At 50.3% G+C, this 26,113-nt stretch overlaps 1 protein-coding gene across 1 annotated transcript in view; it reads right to left on the bottom strand.

Moving 5' to 3' along the window:
- The window catches only part of COL23A1 (collagen type XXIII alpha 1 chain), a 261,421-nt gene that overhangs the window by 51,967 nt on the left and 183,341 nt on the right, over positions 1-26,113 (bottom strand). The window contains exon 3 of the mRNA XM_059698141.1: positions 6,700-6,744. Within this exon, the coding sequence (XP_059554124.1) occupies positions 6,700-6,744 (45 nt within the window). The remainder of the gene's footprint in view (positions 1-6,699; positions 6,745-26,113) is intronic.

Genomic DNA, 26,113 nt, shown 5'->3' with positions numbered 1-26,113 from the left:
CAGGAGACAACCGATTGATGTTTCGCTCTCACATTAATGTTTTTTTATGTCTCTCAAAAAATTAATTGAAAATGAATAATATTTCACGGTATAGAAATACCACATTTTGTTTTTTCATTTGTCTGTGCTGAACTTTTTGGCTGTTGTGAATAATACTGTTAGGAAATTTTTGTTTGATACCCTGGTTTCAGTTCGTTTAGATATATACCCTCCAGTGATTTGCTGAGTCATATGCTAATTCTGTTTTTAATTTTTGAGGAATCACCACACTATTCTCCGGAGTGGCTGTGCCATCGTACATTTCCACCAACAGATGCCAAGGATTCCGATTTCTCCACATCCTGGCCAACACGTGTTATTTTCTGATTTTTTAAAGAAGTAGCCATCCTGCCAAAACCGGTTTGGCTCAGTGGATAGAGCGTCGGCCTGCGGACGGAAAGGTCCCGGGTTTGATTCCCGTCAAGGGCATGTACCTGGGTTGCGGGCACATCCCCAGTAGGAGATGTGCAGGAGGCGGCTGATCGATGTTTCTCTCTCATCGATGTTTCTAACTCTCTATCTCTCTCCCTTTCTCTCTGTAAAAATCAATAAAATATATTAAAAAAAAAAGTAGCCATCCTAATTGGTATGAGGTAATAGCTTTCTGTGGTTTTCATTTGCATTTATCTAATGATTAATGATGTTGAATGTTTTTTTTATTTCATTACTTCTTTATTGATTCTGCCAATCTCTGACTTTGATTGAATTGTTTAACCCTTTTATATTTAATGTAATTGTTCATAAGGTAAGGCTTATGTGTTTGAATTTGCTATTTAATTTCTATGTCTTATGTATTTTTTATTCCTCTGTTACTTCACTACTGCTTCTTTTTTGCTAAGTAGATGTTTTCTAGTGTAACATTTTCATTCATTTTTTAAATTCTATTTTTTTGGAGTTATTTTCTTAGTGGTTGTCCTGGGGATTAAAATTAACATCTTAATTTAAGATAATATGGTTTTGATTGGAAATAATTTACTTTTAATTGCTTATAAGTACTATGCTCCAATATAGCCCTGTTCATTATCCTTTACCACTTTACACATTATAAACTCATAAACACAATTTTATAATTATTGCTTTATGCAATTGACTTTTTAATTAGCATAGAGAAAAAAGTTGTAAATAAAAATACACTTACATTGTCTTTCACATTTACTTATGTAGTTACCTTCATTGAAATTCATTATTTCTGTGTGGACTTAAATTGCTCTCTAGTGTCCTTTCATTTCCGACTGAAGGAACCTGTTTATTGCTTCTTGTAGGTCAGATCTGATAGTGATAAATTCTTTCCATTTTTGTTTACCTGGGCATTACTTAATTTCCCCTTCATTTTTAAAGGATGGTTGATTATCAAAAGCCTCTCTGAGGAGGTCACATTTGTGCTGATTCTTTTAAAAAAAAATATTTGTTTGTATTGCTTTCAGAGAGGGAGAGGGAGAAAGAGTTAGAAACATCAATGATGAGAGAGAATCATTGATCAGTTGCCTCCTGCATGCCCCACCCTGGGGATCCAGTCTACAACCCGGGCATGTGCCCTGACCGGGAATCGAACCGTGACCTCCTGGTTCATGGGTCGACGCTCAACCACTGAGCCACGCAGGCTGGGCTTTGTGCTGATTCTTGAATGACAAGAAAGAGCCATGAGAGTGTGTAGGAAAGGGTTACTCAACCGACCTGAGTTGTCCACAACCTGCACATTCCAAAGAAAGAACTGATCCTGACCGGCTGCAGGGAGATGACCTTCCACTCCTTGGAATATGCTGCTTACAGGAGTGTCTTTGAATACCTGGGGCCTGGGGCCATGCCCGGCAGTTTACAGCAACAATGTGAGTGACGGTGGAGTTTTGGCCATGCTGTATCCGTTTGACCTTGGGAGGGGCTGGAGACTGAATAATGGAAGGTCAGCCACATGGGCACTCAATAAAACCCAACACAGCGAGTCTCAAGTGAGTTTCCCTGCTTAGCAAACATCACACATGCTGTCACACATCATTGCTGGGAGAGTCAGGGCTGTCTGCACACTCCATGGGGAGGGGAATATTGGAGTTGGGGCCCTACGTTCCTCTTACGTTTGCTGACTTTAATCTGTACCTTTTTGCTGTGCTAAATCATAATCACAAATATAAAAAACGATTTGGGAAGGTCCAGGCCATTCTTCTTTCACGTACTTCGTCTGCTTCTCTTGCTTCTCCTCTTTGCTTTCTTCCTTTGACTGAATAATCTTAACGGACCCGTCTTCAAGTTCGCTGATTTTTTCTGCCAGCCCAAACACTGTTGAGCCCCGTTGGTGAATTTCTCATTTCAGTTACTGTACCTCAGAGTTTCTGTTTGCTTCTTTTTTTAAATACTTTCTCTCTCTGTATTGATGGTCTCCATTTGGTGGTACATATTCGTGGGCTTTCCTTTGATTCTTTAGACATGGTTTCCTTTAAATATATTTAAAACAGCAAACATGATTCTTTTGTCTAGCATTTCCATCTGGGCTTTCTCAGAGAAGGTTTCTATTGATGGCTTCTCCCCCTGTTTAATGCCATACTTTCTTGTCTCTTTGTATGTCTCACATTTTTTTTTTTTATTAAAAACTGGGCATTTATAGTAATTTAATGTGACTACTATGAAAATTAGATTCTGCTCCTACTCTTTTTTTAAAAAAAGATTTTGTTTTATTGCTTAAAGTATTACAGAGATGTAAGGTACATGTATACATTAAAAAATAAATGTATTTTTCATCATCATCTACTGTGTTTTTGTTGCTCGAATGAATTTTATTATTTCTTCAAGGTTCTTCACATACGTACACCTTAAGAGATATCAAGTAGGCGTAACATGTTCTCAAAAAATTAGGGTTGGCACGCAGAATACTTTTGAGTCAGAGATTTTGCTGGTTTTGGCGCGCACTCACAAACAGGTTTCCCACCCCTGCTCTAGACACAGGGCTTTCCCAATGAGCGTGCTCTGCAGCAGGTCAAAGAAAGGCAAGTCCTGTGCACAAGCTTTTCCAGGGAGTTTACAGACATGTCAGATAGGGACAATCTTCTGAAAATGAGCATCTGGGGACCTTCAACCCTGCCTGTCTCCTTTGATGGCTGCTACTTTCCACAGGTACTGTGGTTGTCAGGCTTATGTTTTTGTTTTAATTTTTATTTATTTATTGATGGGGGGGGGGAGGAAGGGAGGGAGGGAGAGACAGAGCGAGAGTGAGAGCAAGAACGCGCGCACGAGAGAGAAACATTGACTTGTTGTCCACCCACTTGTGCATTCAGTGGTTGATCCTTGTGTACGCTCTGACTGGGGATCAAACCTGCAAACTTGGTGTGCTGGGGCAAAGCTCTACCAACTGAGCTACCAACTGAGCTACCTGGCCAGGAAGGCTGATGTTTTTTTAAGGGTATGGAATTGAGCAGATGGGCAAGTAAAATGTTGCAAACACTGCTGTTCTTAGCAAGATTTATAATTTTTTCCTTGAATAATGGGGTTGCTGCAAGTTTTCCATTAATTTCCATAGTTGCAGAAAGGTCCATTTTCCCTAGTTTTCTTGCTGCTTTTATAAAGGAGCAGATTTTCAGAGGTGCTTAACCCACCATTTTAGAAGTTTTCCCACTGGATTTTTAGAAAGGGTTTCTTGGGTTTAGGGTGGATAAAAAACCCTAGCGCTGAGGCTGCTGATCTAAGGCTGGGAGCTGTGCCTCCATTTGTCTCCACTGATTTAGCACAGCATCAGCCAAGCAGCATTTGATTGCTTCCTCCTGGTTTCTTCCCGCATCCTCAGCCTTCATCCTTCATTGGCCCACCAGCCCTTCTTTCCCTCTCCCCCCTCTCTGCCCTCCCCATTCCTGTCAGCAAGCTTTTATTAACCATCTCCCGAGTGCCTGTGGGTCCAGCCCCAGCTCCTGCCCAGAGGAGCCTCTGCTCTGGTGGAGGGGAAAGACACGTTTTCAGAGGAGACAACCACAACCAGGTTGTGCTGGGACAGAGGGAGGTGTCTGAGGCTGGCGGAGTCAGGGGAGCCAGGGGAAGCTGAGGGAGCAATGGAGGTTCTTGGGGTCAGGGGGGCATTTAGAAGGAGAAAGTATCTTGCTCAATAGCCCTGGAAAGATGACCCCAGAGGGCAAGAGCAGTGCCGGGCTTCCCCAGCTGTGAATGGGCCAGTGGGGAGATGAGCATTCATTCCATTAGGACAGGTGCACAAATACTGCAGGGCCATGGAGGCATTCTCCAGGCAAAGGCCCCTCTGCAGCTAGAGAGCACCCATCCCACGGGCGAGCAGGCGCGGCTGTCTGCAGGTCTGCAGGTCTGCAGCAGCGGCAGGAAGGCATCTCGGCAGACACTGTCCACCAGGCAGGCTCCCGGGACACAGGAAAAGGTCTGGTTTTACAGGGGAAGGTGCCAAAGCCAGGATGTGCATGTGTGTGAAACTGGAAATAAACACCAGGCACAGCCAAAGCTAATCAGAGGGGAACATCTGCTTGGGGCTGTTCACACCATTCTCGACAGGCAGGGGATCAGGACACTGCCTGGGAAAGGGCGGCCAGGGGTGCTGCCCACCCCTTGCCCAACGCCGACCTTAGACAAGACACTTCTTCCTTTGAAGCCTCAGTTTCCTTATCTGCAAAATGGGGCGAATAACAGATGCTTATCTTGTAGGGTCTGTGAGGATGACAAGACTTGGGGAACTTGAAAGGACTCAGCGCACAGTATCAGGGGCCCAGTAAGTCCTTATCTCTCTGTGGCTTTTCGATTGCTGTAAACTGGAGTCATAATTCTAACGGGTTTTTGAGTAAGTTGAGTAATATACATTTCCCTGGAAAAAGTCACTTCGTATTCCTCACCTCCTTCCAGAATGGACGTCAGGAGCTTACAATAAAAGGCAATAAAACATTTTATGAGGACGGAAACAAGAACTGAGTGCTGAAATGCGTATCTGCAGGCCCGTGGTGTGTGTGTGTTTACACACAAAATCTAGAGTAAAGGAAGCCATGGCAATCAAACATGAAACAGCCTTCAGCTTCTGGAAGTCAAAGCACACAGAGAACCATGACGGCATTTCCTACCATGGCCCTCCAGCGACTTATCTGGGGGCTGCTATCGAAGGAAGTAGATAATTCAAGCATGCAGCACAGCGGGGAGGAGGCCCACACCCAGCACCAGGGAGAAGAGTCGGAGGCTCAGAGGGAGCCTGGTCAGCTCCCCGGCCCAATTGTTGGGGGTCCCCTTGGTGGTGATCCCCTCTGGCATCACACCATGCCCTCCTGGAGCAGCTGCTGAGGGGCTGAGCATGCGCTCATGCGTGCACGCATTCACTCCTTCACTCACTGTTTGCGCATTTACATTCCCAGGGCCTACTCTGCTGAAAAGTGAAGACTTTGGAGATGCTTGTACTAGACTTAAAGAATACTGAACTTGGGGTTTGAGTTCAGGAAGAGGAGATGGCATCTCGGGGAGGGGAGGCCAGGAGTGCAGGGTCAGAGTGGGAGGGCCTCAGACACCCATGGTGAGGCTGGAGGTGGGGACACGGGGTAGGGGTGATGAGAGCTGCAGGAGCTGTGGGTGAGGACCAAGAAGGGGCACAGGTCTGAGATATACTGTGAGGCGACTGACCAGGGTTTGGTGTGGGAGAGGGGGGAGGGAGGGGTCCCGGATGATGCCCAGGTGTCTGCATAGGGAAGCGGGGGTTGGAGGTTTCTCCCTGCGTTGGGGAGCTGGGGAGAGCAGGCTAGCGGAGGAGCTGGTTCAGCGGGGCCAGGTCCAAACTCCAGAGGAGATAGCGTAGCTGGAGACAGGAAGGGGGTCATTGTCAGTGTCATGGGGGTGCCGTTGCGTAGGAGTGGGAGAGAAGAGAGAAGAGGGCCAAGAGCAGATTTATTTAAGGCAAATGGGGTATACAGGAAAGGCCAAAAAGAAGGGGGTCAGAGATGTGGGAGGAGACACAGGCCAGAGCTGAGCTGGGAATACAGGGTGGGGACGTGGGGGTGGCCAACAGCGAGGATTAAGGAAGATAATGACGGCAAAGCATCTGCTGGGATGACCATCAGATGACGTCAGCGGAGTGACAGTGAAAAGAGACCGGAGGGGCTGGGATGAGTGGAAGGCGAGGCGGAAGAGCCAGGACAGGGTTGGTGTGTGGGTGCCTCTGAGGAAGCTTCTCTGTGTCTCGGGTAGGGGATGTGCAGAGCAAGTGTGTTTGGGTGAAATGAAGATGGCAGGAGGGGAGGTACGCACGGACAGGCGAGTCTGCAGGTGTATCTTCCTGGTGCCTCTGCCAAGGGAAGGGCAGGCCAAGTCTGGGGAGGGACAGGGGCACCAGGAGAACCAGGGACAGTGGGCTGGTGGGATCACCCTCAGCTCCCTCAAGGCCGGGAGGTTGTTTCAGAGTGAGACTGGGGACTGACATTTCTGAGGTTGACACTAAGATTCAGAGGGTGCCAAGGACATGGGTGGGACAGTCACTGGACCTGTGATGCCAAGAAGCCAGGGAAAGGGATGCGGGGCACTGTGGCCTCCAGGGGCAGAGGCTGGAACTGGAAGGGAGGAGACGAGCTGGCCCAGGACCCAGGGTCCTGAGTAATGAGGTGCCATGGGGACTGGTGCATCCAGCTCAGTCCCTGGCCAAGGGCAGGCTTCTAGGCCTGAGCTTAGGAACTAGGAGAACCTGGGACTCACCGGGATCACCTCTTCTTCCAGGCTTGCCACGCCGTCCAGGGGGCCCTAGACAGGAAAACAAGGATAGACTCGTTGAGAAGGGAAGCCAGTGGGTTTGGGCACAGCCCGCCTGCTGCTGGCCCACCCACCCACCCTGCAGCTGCATCCTAGCGGCAGCTTGCCTGCCACCCTGCTGGCTGACAGAGAGGAGAGGTGTGGGGAGAAACCCATCCCTCGCGCCTGCTCCTCCCAGCCTTCCCCTGCTGGTTGCGTACTCACCCCTCACTCTCTCATTCAGTTACTAATCATCTACTCATTTGTCCACTCACAATCCCTCCGAAATAAAAAAAGATTTATTATCTGGAAACTCTTGAGGTAGAAGAGTTTGCAACTGAGAAACTTCCAAATGAGGAGAAATATAAGGCCGAGGGTGAGAGTTATCTTATGAAAGCCCTGACCAATGCTTTTTAATCTCCACGGCGATACAGCAACAGGGACAGCACACCACATAAAGACACCAGCATGGCATTTCAAATGCTTGAACTCGGCAATCAGAGGCGCTATCCTACCCATCACTGTCCTGCCCGGGCTCGCTGGAACCCTCAGCACCTCCCAGCCCCGCCAGCTTGGGCACATGCTTCTGTTTCTTGGGATTTATTGCCGAGAACGCACTTCTTTTCAGTATGCAGCTCTCCACCTGCACGCTGGAGCCTTTCTGGACTGATGATGGGAACCATCTTGAATTTGCCTTCATCCCCTCTGCCCTCCTCATTCTTTTATTTTTTTGGGAAAGGTGTGCAGAAGATGCATGTACTAGATTACAAATGAAATGGCACTTTATACCCGTCTCTATCCTGCCCGCCCCCTGCGTGCCGGGCGCTGCGGTGGGCCCTGACGGACACAGACTGTGGCTGTATTACAAGGCACTGCCCTTTCCTGTGAGGGTCACCCCCTCCCAGATTCCCAGAACAACCACTGAGGAGAGACATACTGGTCATGAGTCCGGTCCGATGCAGGATGGTTGTATGTATGCACACGCCTGTGTGTTTTCCCCTTTTCCTCCTCCTGTTTTTAAGTGGAGCTCATTGTGAGCCCCTGATCCAGGGGTTGGGACAGGGCAGTAAAGCAAAAGCAGCCCAGGTCAGGGGGTCATGAGTACTTCCGACTTGTTAGGGGGGAATCCTGGATGGGGAGGAGGGAGGACCTCTGAGAACGAGTGAGAGAGACCTTTGCAGGGCAGGCGGAGGCGAGAAGGAATTTCTGGCCAGCACTGGGGGCTTGAGATCAGGATGGTTAAGCAAAATTAAAAAATTAAAAACATGCTATTTTCTTGCACCCCTATGTTTGTAATTATAGAAAAGTTATTGTGGTCAAGAACGCATAACAGATTTTACCATATTTAACCATTTTTAAGAGTGTAGTACGCTAGTGTTAGCATATGTCCAGTGTTGTGCACAGGTCTCCAGCACTTTTTCATCTTGCAAAATTGGAAACTCTTTATTCATGAACAGCCCTCTCTTCCCCCGCCCCCAGCCCTCCAGAAACCACCATCCTACTTTCTGTTTCTAAGACTGTGCTTATTTTAGATATCGCAGATGAGTGGAATCTTGCAGGTTCTGTCCGTTTGTGAGTGGCTCATTTCACTTAGTACAATGTACTCAAAAGTTCACCCATCCTGGTAAAGTGACCATTTCCTTCTTTTTAAAGGCTCAATAAATATTCCATTTTATGTACACACCACATATTCTTCATCCTTTCATCCCATCTGGTGGTGGATACCGAGTTGCTTCTACCTCTTGGCTAGTGTGGACGATGCTATAAACATGGGGGAGCAAGTATTTCTTCAAGATGCTGCTTTCAACTCTTTTGGATAAATACCCACAAGTGGGATTGCAGGGTCATCTGGCAATTCTATTTTTAATTTGTTGAGGCCCGTCCTTACTGTTTTCTATAGTGGCTACACCATTTTACATGCCCACCAACAGTGTACAAGGGTTTCAACTTCTCCACATCCCCACCAACATCTGTTATTTTCTGTTTGTTTTTTTTGGATATTGGCCATCCTAATGGATGTGAGGTGATATCTCACTTTGTGGTTTTAATTGGCATTTCCTTAATAATAAGTGATGTTAAACATCTTTTCATATACCTGTTGGCTATTTGTACATCTTCTTTGGAGAAATGTCTATTCAAGTCCTTCGCACAGTTTTTAATTGGCTTGTTTGTTTTTATCACTGAGCTGTCGTTCTTTTTGTTTTCCTTCGGTTAATCCTCACCTGAGGATGCTTTTCCCATTGACTTTTAGAGAGAGTGGAAGGAAGGGAGGGAGAGGGAGAAAGAGAGAGAAACAGTGCTGTGAGACACATCGACCAGTTGCCTCCTGTACCTGCCTCAACTGGGGCCGGGGATTGAACCCCAGGCATGTGCCCTTTACCGGGAATCAAACGCAGGGCCCCTTGATGCCTGGGCCAGTGCTCCAACCACTGAGCAACACTGGCCGGGGCTGTAGGAGTTCTTTGTATATTTTGGATATTAACCCCTTATCAGGTATATGGTTTGCAAATATTTTTTCTCATTCTGTAGGTTACCTTTTCATTCTGTTGTTTCCTTTGCTGTACAGAAGTTTCATTTTTTAATTTTTAAAATTCTCACCCAAGCACATGATAGAGAGAAGAGAGAAGAGAGAGAAACATCGACGTGTATATGCCCCAACCAGGGTTCGAACCCACAACCCAGATATGTGCCCTGACCAGGAACTGAACTGGCAACCTTCTGGTGCACAGGACGATGCTCAACCTGTTGGAAACTACCCACTGTCTTCACTATCAGAGAAGTGTAAACAAGGAGCCCAGAATGCTGGTGAACCTTGAGCCCTGGCAAGGGCCAGAGTTATGCACCGATTGTTTAGTTGAGACAATGGTGGCTCAAGCAATTTCCTGACCAAATAGTCTCAGAATAAATCTTTACTAATATTTACTGACCTTTAAGATAGTCTGTCTGTAAGCGGAATTGCCTGCCTGACTAAGGGCTATATGTGTATCCAAAATTGAATAAAAGGTTGGCAAGGCCTGGGCACCAGTGAAGTCCTTCCCCTAGAGTTGGACTCTCTGCCTGGCCCCCATTATTTCCAAATTATTATTTCTTGTCTCGTCTCTGTCATTTGTGCATGGCCCTTCTCCAGATCCCGAACCACGAACCACGTGGGACGTGGCTCACACATCAACCAACTGAGCCACTCAACTGGGCTGTGCAGAAGTTTTAAAGTTTGATGTAGCCCAATTTTTCTATTTTTGTTTTTGTTGCCTTTTAAATCTTTGAGTTCTTTTGTTTATGGAGCAAGGTGAGGTCCCAATTCATTCTTTTGTCTGTGGTTATCCAGTTTTCCCAACACCATTTGTTAAGGATGTTATCTTTTGTGTAGCCAGACTTGGCACCTTTGTCAGAGATGATTTGACCACGTAAGTGATGCAAACCTGAGCACTGAGAGCAGAAATCATGTTAGTTGCCATCTTTGATTTTCCCCTGATACCAGACGCAGCCCTCAAGTGTCATGCTGGAAACGCCCAGGTCCATGTTGACTTGGTAACAAGATTCTGGCCCCCATAACAGACAACAGCTCATACTGAGAGGGACCTGTAGCTGATGAAGGGCCTCCAGGTCCACCACACCCGCTGAGGCCTGCGGCTCCCTTCCTCCTGGTGGGCTATGGAGGCCCCTTTATTGGAACCTCTTTCCAGAACTCTGGGAGGAGAATTGTGGTCAAGTGATTCGAATCCTCCAGACCTTCAGCCTGAGCTCCCTGACGTTGCCTGGGCCCCAGAGCCATTGTGGAGGTGCACTTGAATGGAAAAGTCAGGGGAGATCCCCGGATTTGAGCTTCTAAGACCAAATCATTAAAACATCTCTCCCAAATATAAATTAAAATCACAACGAGGTATCACCTGTCAGAAGGGCTATCATCAATAAATCAATAAACAAGTGTTGGTGAGGCCCTAGCTGGTTTGGCTCAGTGGATAGAGCATCGGCCTGTGGACTGAAGGGTTCTGGTTTGATTCTGATCAAGGGCACATGCCCAGGTTGTGGGCTTGATCCCCAGTAGGGAGCTTGCAGGAGGCAGCCAATCAGTGATTCTCTCTCATCATTGACGTTTCTATCTTGCCCTGTCCCTTCCTCTGAAATCAATAAAAAAATTATTAATAAAAAAAAAGTGTTGATGAGGACATAGAGGAAAGGGAACCTTCATGCATTGTTGGTGAATTTGTAAATTGATGCAGCCACTATGGAAAACAGTATGGAGGTTCCTCAAAAAATTAAAAATAGAACTACCATATGACCCAGCAATTCCACTTATCTGAAAAAACCCAAACCACTAATTTGAAAAGATATACACATCCCTATGTTCACTGCAGCATTATTTACAATAGCCAAGATATGGAAACAACCCAAATGTCAAGCGATAGATAAATGGATAAAGAAGATGTGATACATATATACAATGGAATATTACTCAGCCATAAAAAAGAATGAAATATAACCATTTGTGACAACATGGATGGATCTAGAGCAGCTGTGGGCAAACTACGGCCTGCGGGCCGGATCCGGCCCGTTTTAAATGAATAAAACTAAAAAAAAAAAAAAAAAAAAAGACCGTACTCGTTTATGTAATGATGTTTACTTTGAATTTATATTAGTTTACACAAATACTCCATCCATGCTTTTGTTCCGGCCCTCCGGTCCAGTTTAAGAACCCATTGTGGCCCTCGAGTCAAAAAGTTTGCCCACCCCTGATCTAGAGGGTATTATACTAAGTGAAAGAAGTCAGACAGAGGAAGACAAATATTGTTTGCTTTCACTTCTATGTGAAAGCTAAAAAACAAAATAAACAATACAGAAACAAACTCATGGATACAGAGAAAGGAACGGATGGCTGCCAGATAGGAATGTGTTGGGGGTTGAGTGAAAAAGGTGACGGGATTAAGTAGTACAAATTGGTAGTTACAAACTATCATGGGATGTAAAATACAGCATATGGAATATAGGCAATAGTAGTGTAATAACTATGTATAGTGCCATGTGGGTAGTAGACTTATTGGGGTGATCACTTTATAAATCACCTAAATGGCTAATCCCTATGTAGTAACCCTGACACTAATATATTGTATGTCAACTGTAATTAGAAAAAACATGTTAAAAAACATTTCTGCAGATAATTTTGTTTTACAAGTATCAGACCACCCGGACTGGAGGGATCTGCCTGCTCATTTCCAGCCTGGCCTGACAAAGCCCTCTGTCCCTCAGAGGAGGGAGTCAGGTCCTGGGCACACCTCGTGGGCCCAGGGGACATGGTGCCCTTGGCGGGCACTGACTCCCCAAGAGGCTGGCCAGCTGGTGGGCTGCGTGGGCTGGGCCAGCACCGCGAGCCACGTTGTCCTCTGGGAATTAAAACCAGGGCCCCTTGTTCAGCAAATACAGCTCATTCCAAAGGGGTTTGTGACCCCGCAGGCATCCTCCATCAGCCACTACACTGCAGGGAGCCCGATGGTCCCGTGCCCTGATGCTTGTTGGAAAGCCCCAAAGCAGTTTGGAGAAGCAGTGCCACAGGCTGCCGGGCTGTAGAGCAAATGTTTGTTTAGCACCAGGATGTTTGTTTAGAACCAGCAACTCCTGCTGCTGGGACAGGTCCCTACTGCCCCAATGACCAGATGACCAGACCTGGCCATCCTGCCTTGACATCGTCTCATTCAGGGACCAAATGAACAGAGCCCATGGCAAGGTGAGAGGGGAGGGAGCTGGCAGGTGGTCCCAACCACACATCCACTGAGTCTCACACGTGGACCCTGATGTTCTCTCCAACGGAGCCGACAGTCCCGAGCAGCCACGCAGCCCCTGACAGTGTTTAATAAAAACAAGAGCTTGGTGGCACTGTTTATTGAGTGTTTCTGCTTGGTGGTAATCTCAGTTCCATGTTAACTCATATATGCCTCCAACCTGAGGAAGGCTACTATTATTATCTCCATTTTATAGACGTAGAAGCCGAAGCACACAGAGATGAACTGATTCTCAAAGTCAGACAGCTGTCGTGGGCGGGGCCGTGCAGCGGCCGCCTCTGCCGCCTGCCTCCCGCCCAGGCAGATGCTCACTGAAGGGGAGCGATTACAACAGTCCACCATTTCCATAACCGCTTCTTGGCACTTACTATTATTTTTTCAAAATATCGGGTACCCTACAAAATGGAAGGGGCCCAGAGATGGCTCTCAGAGGCCCATGCATTAAAAGGCCACATGCCACTGCCCACACTGGGGGCCCCAATGACTTGTGCCTGCTTTTGACACGCGCGCCTCACACCATCTGAAATACCTGCACTTTCCAGGCTGGTTCCTCCCCTGAGTCTGTAGGAGCTTTAATAAAAGCATTTAAAACTATATCAAGGGGTCCAGACCCACTATTCATGTTGGTGGCGCACCGGACCCGGACTGGGGGGTGGGCGAAGAGAGTTTGGGGAGGGGGCGGCCGCCAGGCTGGGAGACTGTGCAGGCCCCGTGCTGAGTGCTTCTGCGGCCACGTGAGAGAGATGTGACATGACTGGCCCCACTAACAGAAGAGAGCTGAGACCCAAAGGTGAGGTGCCCTGTCCTAACTGAAGAGCCAGTCAGAGCAAGGAGTGGGGCCCTGGGCTGCCAGGGCTCCTGCTGGCACCAATGCTGTCCTCCTAAGTGTGTCTGTTTGGGGAAATGGACCATGGTGTAGGCACCAGGACTGAAAATCAGAACGTGTCTCCCAGAGGTCAGCTCCCTGGCTGGCTGAGGATGGAGGACATGGGCTGGCACATGGCACTGCCTGTGGGAGGCACTGGTGGGAGGGGCCTGTGGTCTGGGCAGCTGGAAGGGGTGTGGGCAGGCCAGCTGTGTGCAGCCACCAGTATTCCCTAGACCAGAGGTGGGCAAACTTTTTGACTCGAGGGCCACAATGGGTTCTTAAACTGGACCAGAGGGCCGGAACAAAAGCATGGATGGAGTGTTTGTGTGAACTAATATAAATTCAAAGTAAACATCATTACATAAAAGGGTACGGTCTTTTTTTTTTAGTTTTATTCATTTCAAACGGGCCGGATCCGGCCCGCGGGCCGTAGTTTGCCCACGGCTGCCCTAGACCCACCTGGCCCCTAGGGCTCCTGCCTGTGGTGACACTGGGGACTGCCTGGGGCCATCTCCCATTTACTCAGAGGCCACAGTCTGGTCAGAGATGCCCGGGTGTCCCCAGACACAAGTGGCCCCTGTCTGTCTGTCCCGAGGTTCTGTGCCGCTCCGGCTGGGCTATGGAACTGCCTGACTCTGGGGGTGCTGGCTGGGCAGGGGCTTGGGGAGCAGGGCCTGGAAAGCTGCAAGCCTCCTGCTGAGCGCAGCCCCTTCTGTGGGCCCAGGTCCTAACGCAGCTGGAGGCCAGGCTTCTGCAATGGGAGGGTCGTTCCCAGAGCTGGAATGCTGCTGGGAGCAAGGAAGGTGGCCCCTGCTGGCGAACCTCCCGTGTGCCGGGCTTTGTGATGGGGGCTGTACAGATGTCTGCTCATTTACTCTGCTCAGCGCCCCTGCCAGGGAGGTGGCATGCACCTTACGCTACAGACGAAGGAAAGAGGCTCAAAGGAAGGGACTTGTCCTGTCACACAGCCGGTGTGGAGCAGAGCTGGAACGCAAACCTAGCTGTGTCTACTTCCAAGCACTTGCTTTGTTTCCTTAAAAGAAATGAGGACTGCCCGGGCTCCCCTCTCGCCGGATGCCATCGTCTGGCCAGAGACCCCTGGGCGCCCCATCCTAGGTCCACCCAGCTCTGTGAGCAGGTAGGGCCAGGGTTATTTTCCAAAGTTCCGGGGGGGGGGGGGGAGGGTGCTCCACCACACCCCAGTTTCAGGTTCAGTGGGGCTGGAGTGACCGGAGAGTTTGCATTTTTATTACGTTCCCAGGGGATGTGCTGTTGCTGTGGGTCTGGGAAACACACTTGAAACCACTTGGCTTCCTTTCTCTCTCCCTTTAAATATGATTTTCTTTCTTACAACATATTTCAAGCCTCATGTACTTTACTTGGTGCCAATTGCCTTGGGTGTTCAGGGGCTGGGAGGCTGGAGCCAAGCTGTGAGTGTACAATACCCAGGGATACCAGTTCTGGGTTCATAAACCACCAGCAATTATTTCTACTGCTGCTGCCACGAGGGCTACTGCGGTGTGCACTGCCGGAGCACGGACCGTGTGCCAGGTCACATCAATCCTAATGTGATTTTCACAGCTACCCTCCAGCTCATTTTATCGAGGAGGAAACTGGGACCAGAGTGGGCAAGTCACTGGCTTGAGGTCGCACAGCTTCCAGCAGCAAGACTGAAATTTGGCCCCTGGTGGTCTGGTGCCAGGGTTCACACTCAGAGCCACAGGCTGCTCTGCCTCAGGACTAGATGAGATGGAACAGAAGCCCCTCACCAATTACAGTGGAAGCTGGTTGAATGGCCTAAACCAGAGCTCTCAGTCTACACCCAACCCCATTTCTCTGTCTGAATCCCTGTCTCTGTGAACAGCATCACCCCCTACCAGACCTCGGGAGTGTGGGTGGATCCATCTCATCCACATTTCCTGAGCACCGCCTCTAAATACGAGAGGCGCCAGGCTGCCACCCTACATGGCTGGCCACGCCTCGGCCCTGTCCTGGTGTTCTAAGTGTATGACTGTGACCCTAAAACCACCCCGTGCAGTGGGTACTATTATCCCCATTTTACAGATGTGGAATGGCAGCACCAAGAAGTTAGCTCACCCCAAATCACAGAGTCAGGAGAGAAAGAACAAGCACGGCACCGGCAGCTCTCTGTGGACCGATGGTGGCAGCCTCCTCCCTCCCTGGCTTCCCAGTTTCCTTCCTTCTCTCCCCACTGTCAGGGCAGTCCTTCTGAACCACAGATCGGATCCTGTACTTCCCTGTAAAGCCACCCCCAAGCTCCTCACTGTTCTTAGGACAGTCTGAGCTCCTTGGCCAAGGCCATTCCAGGCTGACCCAGACTTCCCTCTCTGGCCTGCTCTGCCCAGCTCCTACTTGTCTTCCATACATCACTCCAGGCCCATTTTTTGCCAGAACACCTGGCCCAGATCACATCACAACCCCTGAGCTGTTTTGCTCATGTCTTCAATGTCCATTCTCCCCTTTCTTGACAGAAAAACTCCTACTCATCCTTCGAGATCCAGCTAAGACATGAACCCTCCTCTGGGATGTCTTCCTGGATGCCCACTCTATGGCCACAGATATTTACTTGCACTTGGTGCACTGGGATGGAGCCGTCTGCCCATCTGTGAGCCCCACAAAGCAGGGACCACATGCAATTGCCCTTGGTCCTCGGGGAGGCTGGCCCGGGCTAACCTGAACTAAGGTGAATGGTCATTAGTGACCACGCCAAGAGGCTCTGGATTCTGGGGTGTCCATTGGTGGCTGTGTCTGGGTCTGATCATTGCTGGGCATTAGGAAAGGAAATGAGATCTTTTCTTCTTTTTTTAAAAAAAATATATTTTATTGATTTTTTACAGAGAGGAAGGGAGAAGGATAGAGAGAAACATCGATAAGAGAGAAATATCTAAGAGAGAAACATCGATCAGCTGCCTCCCACACACCCCCTACTGGGGTTGTGCCCACAACCCAGGTACATGCCCTTGACCGGAATCGAACCTGGGACCCTTCAGTCCGCAGGCCGACGCTCTATCCACGGAGACAAACTGGTCAGGGCTAGATTTTTCTTCTTTATGCCTGTTGTCCTCTGCCCACTGGGCTGGGAAAATGCCAGTTTATGAACCAAGGGCAAGTGGCTATGGGTCTTTCAAGCCAGGGCTGTTGGAAACCCTGGGGGCAGACCTTGCCCGGGTGAACTGCTTCTAACCATTCTCTGGGGAGCGCCTGCGCCCCCAGATAATTAGCCGCATGTGTGTGGGGGACAGGCCTGGTTTATTTCCCAAGGATTTATGAGAAGGGGAGTATTCTCACTGACCTCCGTTTCAGGAAAGGCCTCTTTCTGGAACACTTGCCGAATATCAACAGTAAAGCACATGTGCTCGCAGCAAGCCTGCCTGACAGCGTCATTCCCGCCATGTGTTTCTTGTCTCGTTCGCATTTTAGCATTCGCTTTGGGGCTGCATGCATTTCTGAAGGTCCCTAAACACAGCTCCAAGCGGAGCACTTATAATTTACCCGTCATGAAAGCCATCACTGCTCTTTCCAAACATACTTGGAAGTGGGTTCAAAGTTTATTTAGAGAAAAAAATACATTTTTAATAGACAGAAAGAGAGTGTTTGTGAATTCTTTTTCCCAAGCCCTCCTCCTTGGGACCTTGGGAACGGACTCCTTCGGCTCACAGACACTGACATCCTCAGAGGGGACCGTGAACGTGTGAACACGGGTCATCTGTCCGCTCAGGCATTTTTCCAGTTTATTCTCTGTTTATTCACCTGTTATGCTGTTTCTCCCTCCACCCCACCTTCTCATTCTCTTCCTTCTACTCGTGCACTCTCACCTCATCATTGCCCATCCATCCATTTATCCTGCTGTAGAAAAACTACTCAATACATAGTTTTGGGTGCATGAATGACTTTATTCATCCAGGCAATCAAATATCTATCTGTATATTTATCATTCATCCACCCATTAGATTATTAATCTTTGTTCATTCATCCTTGAGATCCAGCCATCCATCCATCCGTCCATCCACCCAACATTGACCCACTCTGTGCCAGACTCAGGGGATACTCAAATGAGTACATCTGGTTCCTGCCGTTGAGTGGCTCACAAGGAGCTGGGAGATGACATGCAAACAATCAATCACAATGGACCGTGGGAACTGATTGTAGAGAGATGAGCAGGAGCTGTGGGGCCCGGAAGAGGCGTGGATACTGGGAACGGTTCAGTACAGAAGGGGAGATGGAGCGTCCACAGATAAAAACCTGCTCGTCTTCCCCGTCTCCCAGAACCAATGTGGCAGCAGCTTGGGGTGAGCGGAGTCAACGGCCACTCCAAGGCCTGAAATTCCACCCATGCCTTGCAGCCATTTTCTGTCAGAGACAACCTCCTAGCTGGAACTGCTCAGATATGGCACCGTCTTAGTGATCCTTACAGCAATCCTGCATCTCCATTCTGAAGAGCAGGAAACGGGCTCAGTAGAGGGGAGGAAGCTAAGACGCGGCAGAGCCTACATATCAGAGCCTGAGAACTGGCGGTCAGTCCGTGTAGCCTGCTGCAGCCGTTGGCTGGTGGGTGGCCCTCTGGACAGCACCAGCCACTGACCTATCTGTTCCCACTCTGAAGTTTCCAGGGTGCTTGGGCCCCAGGCCTAATTCCTTGGGGTCACGGTTCTCCCTGCACCCACATGTCCCAGAGCTAACCGGACACCCCTGCAGGGAAGTGGTGATCCCTGTCTGGGAGGCTGAGTGCTCAAAGGACCCCAAGAAGCCCTGCTATTTCAGTGCCTCTCTTCTCCTGGCCCCAGGCCCAGGGGCTGAGCACGAGGGCCTTGTTCATAAGCAGGGACCACACATGCCAAGTTCCAGGCTGTGGCCAGGCCTCGGGCTCTGGACTGGGCAGAGAGTGGCCGTGCTCACAGAGATCGTGCAGCCACGGTCCTCAGCGCCGTGATCCTGCAGAGAGCGCGTCCCGGGAGCCCTGCCTGGGTGAGGACAGCGGCGCAGCCCCTCCGCGGGCCTCAGGAAGGAGTCATTTTACATTCGGGCCTTCACAGAAGTCTTTCATGTTCTGTGGTGCATGTTCAATTAATTTATTTTTTAAAACCCAACAACAAAATAGCATTTGGTGAGGACACACAAATGTAACCAGCCCTAATCAGAGCTAGTTCTAGATGCTTATCTCTGTAACTGCGGGACCTGTTAAAAAGAGCCTGGGAGTTAAGGATGGGAGATAAATGTGTTCATTTATCTCTATTACTCCAGAACCCTGAGCTCTGAGGGCAGAGCGGTCAGGGGAGGAAGCATCAGCAACAAAGTTTAGGAAGTGGGGAAGTAGATAAATGCGGGGTTACTGTGTGTGCGGAAATGGGACAGCTAAGATTTTAAGCTGGGAATGGAAAAGCTCAAGAGCAATCTACCTGCGCTGAGAACACCCACAGCTCAGGAAGCTGCAGACCTGAGGAGCTAGGATCTATACCAGGGGCCTCAAACTATGACCCTTGGGTCAAATCTGGTTCACCATTGACTTTTTAAAAAATTGATTTTTAAAAAGAGAGGGAGGCGAGGGAGAGGGAGAGGGAACGAGAGGGAGCGAGAGAGAGCAAGAAGAGGAAGAGGAAGAGAGAGAGAGAGAGAGAGAGAGAGACAGACAGACAGACATTGATGCGAGAGCAAAACATTGATCAACTGCCTCTGGGAATCAAGCCGGAAATCTGGGCATGTGCTCTGACCGGGACTCAAACAGGCAACCCTTTGGTGCACGGGATGACGCCCAATCAATTGAGCTACATCGGCCCGGTCCCACCACTGATTTTTGTAAATAAAGTTTTACTTATGGACTGTCTATGGCTGCTTTTGCGCTACAACGACAGAGTTGAGCAGTTGTGACAGAGATGGTATTTGCCTCTGATCTGGACAGCTGCCCTTTCTTGCGCTGGGGGTTCATTTTCCGGAGAGAGGGGAGTAGAGTCTCTCGCTTGCAGGACGCCAGCGGCACAGTTGAGGGAGGAGTGTCATCAAGAGGGAGTCGACACACGCATGTGGAGGCCCCAGGAGCATTCCTTCCTCAGCGTGGCTCCCAAGACCAGGCGCTGGGTCTTTGCTTCCAGGCAGGAGACGGGAGGCTCTTCCCCGGGAATCTGATGAGCACAGGAGGAAAGACCCAGCCAGCTCACGCCCTGGGAAGCCACGACTGACTAGCCCCGTCTGTGCCCGCCGGGCTGCCAGTCAGCTTTTTAGTTTCCACTCTGGAAAATGAGCCAAAGGCACCAGACGTTTGAGAAACCCTCTCGCATGAAATTCAGAGGGCAAAACAGGTGGCGAGAAGTAACTCAGAGGACAACGGCTTTCAGAAACAGAAAATTAAAATCCCCCCACACCCCACAATTAAATGTGCAGAGAGAACGGCGGATATTATATCCATGAATTTAGATCAGGATGCTATTAAAAAGGAATATTCAGAGAACATTTGCACAAAATTTCTTGCAAATTAAAAACATGATAGCAGCGATTAAAATTTCATTGGAAACAGAGTTGCGAGAGAAAGGTGGGCCAAGTCTCTAAGTCAGAATGAACAGATGCAGAAAATTGGAAAAAGAGGTGGAGCTAGGTCAGGACATCAGGAGCAGTGCAGGGATGGTCATCCCCCCCCTCCCCCCCCCCACCCCCAGCTAAGGAAACCTAGAGAGAGAAAAAACAGAGAAATTGGGGAGTGGGGGGGAATCATTACATAATTCAAGGAATTTGAATATATTGAGATTTCTTCCTAAGGGTCCAGCTCAGTGAAAGAAAACAGACCTTGGTAAAGGCATTTCACCTCAAAGTCTCACAACACAGGGTTTAAGGAGAAGATCCCAAACTACCAGAGAGAAAATAGCAGGCTTCCTGCAAAGACCTGAGAAAAAAGGAAGGCTTGGTCTTTAAATGGAAAAAATCAAAGTTGCAGCATATTCATGTTATTTAGAGGAAGGTGATCATTTTTAAAATTTATTTTTTTAAATTGATTTAGATCAGGGAGGGAAAGGGAGAGAGAAATAGAAACATCAACGATGAGAGAGAATCATGGATCAGCTGCCTTCTGCACACCTCCTACTGGGGATGGAGCCCGCAACCCGGGCATGTGCCCTGATCCGGAATCAAACTATGACCTCCTGGTTCATAGGTTGATGCCCAACCACTGAGCCAGCCACACTGGCTGGGAAGGGAGGAAGGTGATAATTACCAACAGAAGCCCCGCTATTTGTCAGGTGTGTGTCAGGGCCTGGGGATACATGGGAGTGAGACAGGCCCAGCCCCACCACCATTACAGGCTAGGGCAGCCGTGCAAACTACGGCCCGTTTGAAATGAATAAAGCTAAAAAAAACAAAGACCGTACCCTTTTATGTAATGATGTTTACTTTGAATTTATATTAGTTCACACAAACACTCCATCCATGCTTTTGTTCCAGCCAGGACCCTTAGGAAGAAATCTCAATATATTCAAATTCCTTGAATTATGTAATGATTCCCCCCCACTCCCCAATTTCTCTGTTTTTTCTCTCTCTAGGTTTCCTTAGCTGGGGGTGGGGGGGGGGGAGGGGAGGGATGACCATTGTGGCCCTCGAGTCAAAAAGTTTGCCCACCCCTGGGCTAGGGGGAGGCAGACCCTGACTCACCGATGATGAGCCAGATTACAAACTGGCGAGTGCGGTGAAGGAAAAGTACAGGTGAGCACAACCTGTCCGCTGGGCTCAGGTTCCCTGAGAAACTTATGCTTGAGATGAGGCCCGAGAGACGCCCAGAGCTGCCTGGGCAGCGGAAGGACAGTGTTGCTGGCAGGAGGGACAGCAAGGGCAAAGGCTCTCTGTGAGAGGCGGCAGGGCTCAGCCTTGCTCCCCATCCCAATCCGCTGAAGGGCCCTGTGAGCAGGGCTGGGCCTCACCTCCGGCGTTTCTGATTCAGCGAGTTGCAGGTGGGACCCCAGAATCTGTAGTTCTAACTGCTCCAGCTGATGGGGATGTTGCTGGCCCAGACCTGCATGGTGAGAAGCGCTGACCTAAATGTCTGCAGAGCCCGATCCTCCTGGGTTTGATTTGTACCCTTCAGGCCAGCAGTTCTCAAACAGGAGAACCATTCGGGTGCTTGTGTTGTGTGCAAATTTCCCGGCCACCCCAGAGATTCCGATTCCTGGGGCTGGGCTGGCCCTGGCAACGTGTATTGAGGTGAATGCCCATGGTCCCAGGGGGCCACTCGAGGCCTGGGAGTGGGGGACAAGCTGACAGCTCTTGCAGTAATGCAGGCGTGAGATGATGGGGCCTCACCAACCAGGCAAGGGACGGAGGTGGAGAGGGCAGGATGGACTTGTGAGGTGAATGGCGGGGCTGAAGATGGCTGAAGGACAATGAAAACCGAAGGGCGGCTCTAACCTTGAGAGTCTGGGATCAGGCGGCCAATGCAAGGATTCAAGTGTCGGCTGGACTTTCTGCTCCCAGCCCCTCAAACTAGCCTGAAAGTTCACTGTCAAAGTGATTTTTAAATTTTGTGAAACAATTCCCAGGTGAAAACTACCGTATCTCATTTCTCCTGCAGATGACCCAGCCAAGTGGGAAATCTGCTGTATCTGCCTTTAGAATCCACCAGAGTCAGCTTCTGTTCCTAAGACAACTGGGCGAAGCCTCAGTTCCAACTGTGTCCCACCAGATGGAGTGGGTTGGGCCCCGAGCCCCTCCTGCCAGCCCTGGGCTTTCCAAGGCCAGGCTTCCCCTGCCAGCAAAGAGAGAGAAACCACAGACCCCACAGCGCACTCATGCCTCTCCCCCCACCCCCTCCCCAGGAGAGACCTGCAATTTCTTGGCCAGAACAGGAGCCAACAAAAGTCTAAAAAGGCCCCACACCCATGAGGCCACATGGACCCTGTGTCAGGCCTGGCCCCTGGTAGTCCTCCCTGGGGAATTTCAGTCCACCCACATTTGGACTGAGGACGAAAGGTTCAAATGAAAGGCGATCAACAGCTGCCCCGGAGGCCCTCTGCCCACATGACGTGGAGCCATCAGTAGAAAGTTCCAGGAATTGAAGGCCAGTGCCGCTTCCCCTGGCTGGCTGGTCCCCCGTGTGTGTTTGAGGGGAGAGGTGGTCCCTGCAGGCTTCTCAGGGGCCCCCAGGACCCTGTACTGCTGCCCTCCCAGGTGGGGCCTTCGGGGGAAGGGCCTGAGACTCGGGCCTCCCTCACATTTTCAAAGGCCGCCTCTCCCCATTTATGAAGTACCGACCCCCTGCCTCTCCATGCACTGTATTCCTGCGGGCTTCGGCTTTCGGTTTCTTCCATCCTCAGTCCTCAGAGCCACCTGGCAGCGTGTTCCCTCTTCTCATCATTCAGGTCTCAGCTCAGGGGGCACCTCCTCAGTGGGGCTCTCGCTAAGTGACTCCCCAGGATTTCATCACATCAGGCGGTGCCTGCCCATCCCACGCCCTCCTCCTGCTAGAATGTCAGCTCCCCGACAGGACAGATCTTGTCCAGCTTATTGCCTAGTGCCTGGCATCCAGTGGAGCTCAGGAATATTTGCTGAACAGCTGACATGAGAGAACGAAAACCGTACAGAAGTGACTTGCCCCAAATCACAAGCTAGCAGAGGCCTGTCTGGCCTGGGCACTGGCCCAGCTGTCACATTGCCTTCCCTGCCGCTCCCCTCGCTGGGTACTGCCTGGGCAGCTGGGGAGCGTCTGTGTGGCCATTGCCTCTCAGGAAGGCCTCCCGGTCAAAGGAACCTGGAAGGCAGAAATGCTGCTTCTGGTTTTATCTTGCAGAGACGGTAGCAGACCCTGGAAATCAGGTCACAAAGTGCAGGAGTTGCCAGCAGAGGCTTTGAAGCCAAACCGACCTGGGCTGACTCCCAGCTCTGCCACTCACGGGTCAGGGTGAGGGGGGTGACCCTGGGCAGGCCACCTCATCTCCCTGAGGCTCGGGTTCCTGGCCTGGAAGCCCAGGATCAGGTGGCACCTACCTTCTCCAGTTTTTGTTTGTTTGCCTTTTGTTAATCCTCACCTGGCTCATTGATTTTCAGAGTGGAAGGGAGGGAAGAAGGGAGGGGAGAAGAGAGGGAGAAACATTGATGTGAGAGAGACACATCGGTTGGTTGCCTCCCACATGCACCCTGTCCAAGGCTGGGGTTCGAACCTGCAACCCAGGTATGTGCCCTTGACTGGGAATCAAACCTGAGACCCTCTGGTGGGTGGGCTGATGTACTAACCACTGAGAAACATGGACCAGGCCCTTCCCGAGTTTTTGTGAGGCTTATACAAAACCTGGCGCATCAACCCCTGCATACAGGCCTGGCACTTGGTAACATTGCCATAAAAATGAAAGTGGCCGCTCTGCCTACCAAGGGCTGAGGCTCGGGGCTCACAATCCAGCTTAAGCCCCTGTTCTCAAGGGCATTCCTGGCCACGTGCCCCTAACGCTCAGTGGCCCTCAGGAATCCGTGATCCTCAGGGGTGTGTGGCTCTGAGGACTGAGACAGCCACTGGCGGGAGGGTGGGGCAGGCACAAATGCTGCAGGGCACGGCAGTTTGGACGCCTGCTCTCCGATTCTCCGTTTCAGGCAGAGCTGGGACATCTGCACTGTTTTTCATCTTTTAATCCCAGCTGTTATCAGCTGCTGGGAAATAGTTGAGCCCAATCTCCAAGCTGGGAGAGGCTTCTTCTAAATTCCACCAGGAGAACAAAGAGTTCCAAAAGAATGACACAGCTGCCCAGACTGGCAGCCGGGCGGCCAGCCAGTAGGGCCAGGCTGGGAGGAAGGCATGTGAATTGGCCAGAGGGTGGGCACAGAGGCGAGCCGGGGACCAGCCCGGGCTCTGTGGAGTCAGGGGTGGGGCCGGGGCATCTTCTCTTCACGGCCTTGTGTTGGGAAACTCGGCGCCTCCGGGTGGCGTGAAGTTCCTGGTCCAAGACACGGACGTCAGGCGGGCTTGGCTGTGTCTCCGCCGGGTGACCAGAGCTCAGAGTGGCCGGTGGGCCATTTGTTGCTGCCCCAAACCTCCTGACCATCCTCTTCACTTCTGGAGGCTTCCCCACAGCGCACACCCAGCCTTGCAACCTGATGACAAACTTTGCTGCTCTCTTGGGGCTGGGCATAGACTTACATCCCACCCGTCACCTCTGCTTCAGAGCTGAGGACGGGGCAGGGCGCATTCTGCAGGTAGAGACCGCGGGATTCTGAGCCCGCAGCCCAGGAAGCGTCCTGGTCTGGCGGGAGGGCCCTCTCCCTCGGCGGGTGGCTCGGAGCGGTGGCTCTGGGAGCCGCTCCTGAAGCTCTGTTCTCCGAGGGACTTGGAGGCCCTTACTAAACTTTTCTTTTTCTTTCTTCTTCTTAAGCCAGCTGGGTTGGATTCTGTTGTCTGCAACTATAAATCCTGACAAGCTCCTCCAACGACCCCCTGGACGAGTTTCCAGCTCTCCTGCTGCAGGCATACGTGGGTCATGCAGTGAAAGGACACAGACCCATTCACGGAGACATGGCTCTAAGAAGCCTTTCTTTACGAGGAGAAAACAGTGCAAGCCCCAGCGGAAATGGTGACTGACACTCAGTTTCAGGGCCAGAGAGACGATAAGGGCTTGTGCAGGCTGTGGCACACTGGGTGGCATTCTTTATCTAAAGAGGGCAGTGACTATGTAGTTACAATGGACTGTTTCCAGACACTCCATTTTTTTTTTCAAAAGAAGCCAGAAATTAGGATTTTTATGTGAAATGTCCCACATTTTTCATGGTTAGCTTACATTTTATTTTTTAAATGTTTTTATTGATTTTAGAATGAGAGGGAGGGAGAGGTAGAGAGATATAGAAACATCAGCGATGCGAGAGAATCACTGATTGGCTGCCTCCTGTATGGCCCCTACTGGGGATCTACCTGCAACCCAGGTATGTGCCCTGACTGGGAATCGAACCAGTGACCCCTTGGTGCTTGGGACGAAATGACACTTAATTCACTGAGCCACACTGGCCGGGCCGTTAACTCACATTTTAAACACATAATGAAGGCCAAAACATATCAGGAGCTCAACACCTTCAAGTCTGGATTTGGGCTGTGAGCGCCCCTTTGTGACCAAGCTTACAGGATCAAGCTCGAGTCCTTTATCGTGGCCTTTAAAGCCCTTTGCAGAAATCCAGCCTCCTTTCCTCCCACTCTCTCCCTTTCTCCCAGCCCCCACCCTGCACACACAGACCCCTTTTCTTACCAGCTGCTTCCCTGCCCAGCCACATCCTTTTCCCGACCTGGCAAGATCACCCCAATGATCAAGTCCTTTATGAACTACATCCCCGTCTCCTGGATCTGCGGCATCCAGCCTTGGGGCTCCCACAGTGCCCTCTGCGTCATTTCATCTGGATGCTTCTCACCCTGTGTTGTAACCATCAGGGTCTCTGTGTCCCCAGCTCAGTGCCAGGAGGACGTCCATCTTTAGAGGAAGCCTGGGCAGTGGGCGGGTCCTCTGAGGAGGTGGCTGCCCCCGGGGTCTCAGAGGGCGTTCATCCTAGTGGAATAATGTGTGGGGTCCAGGTTAGGGAATCCGGCATGGGGAGGGCAGACCCATCTGCTTCTTCCTGCCTCAGTGACATGGGAATCCCTAAGCCTGGGCGGAGGCCATGAGGGTAGCCACAGGACAGCCCTCCTCCCAGAGCTTGGAAACATCCGTGCACCTTCAGGGAGATTTTTCCCTTTCGTCTTAGAGGAGCAGCACGTGGACATGTCCCCTGTCCTCCATCC

This window comes from Myotis daubentonii, chromosome 5 (genome assembly GCF_963259705.1).
Source record: "Myotis daubentonii chromosome 5, mMyoDau2.1, whole genome shotgun sequence".
NCBI lineage: Eukaryota > Metazoa > Chordata > Mammalia > Chiroptera > Vespertilionidae > Myotis > Myotis daubentonii.
This window is presented reverse-complemented; position numbering and strand designations above follow the sequence as displayed.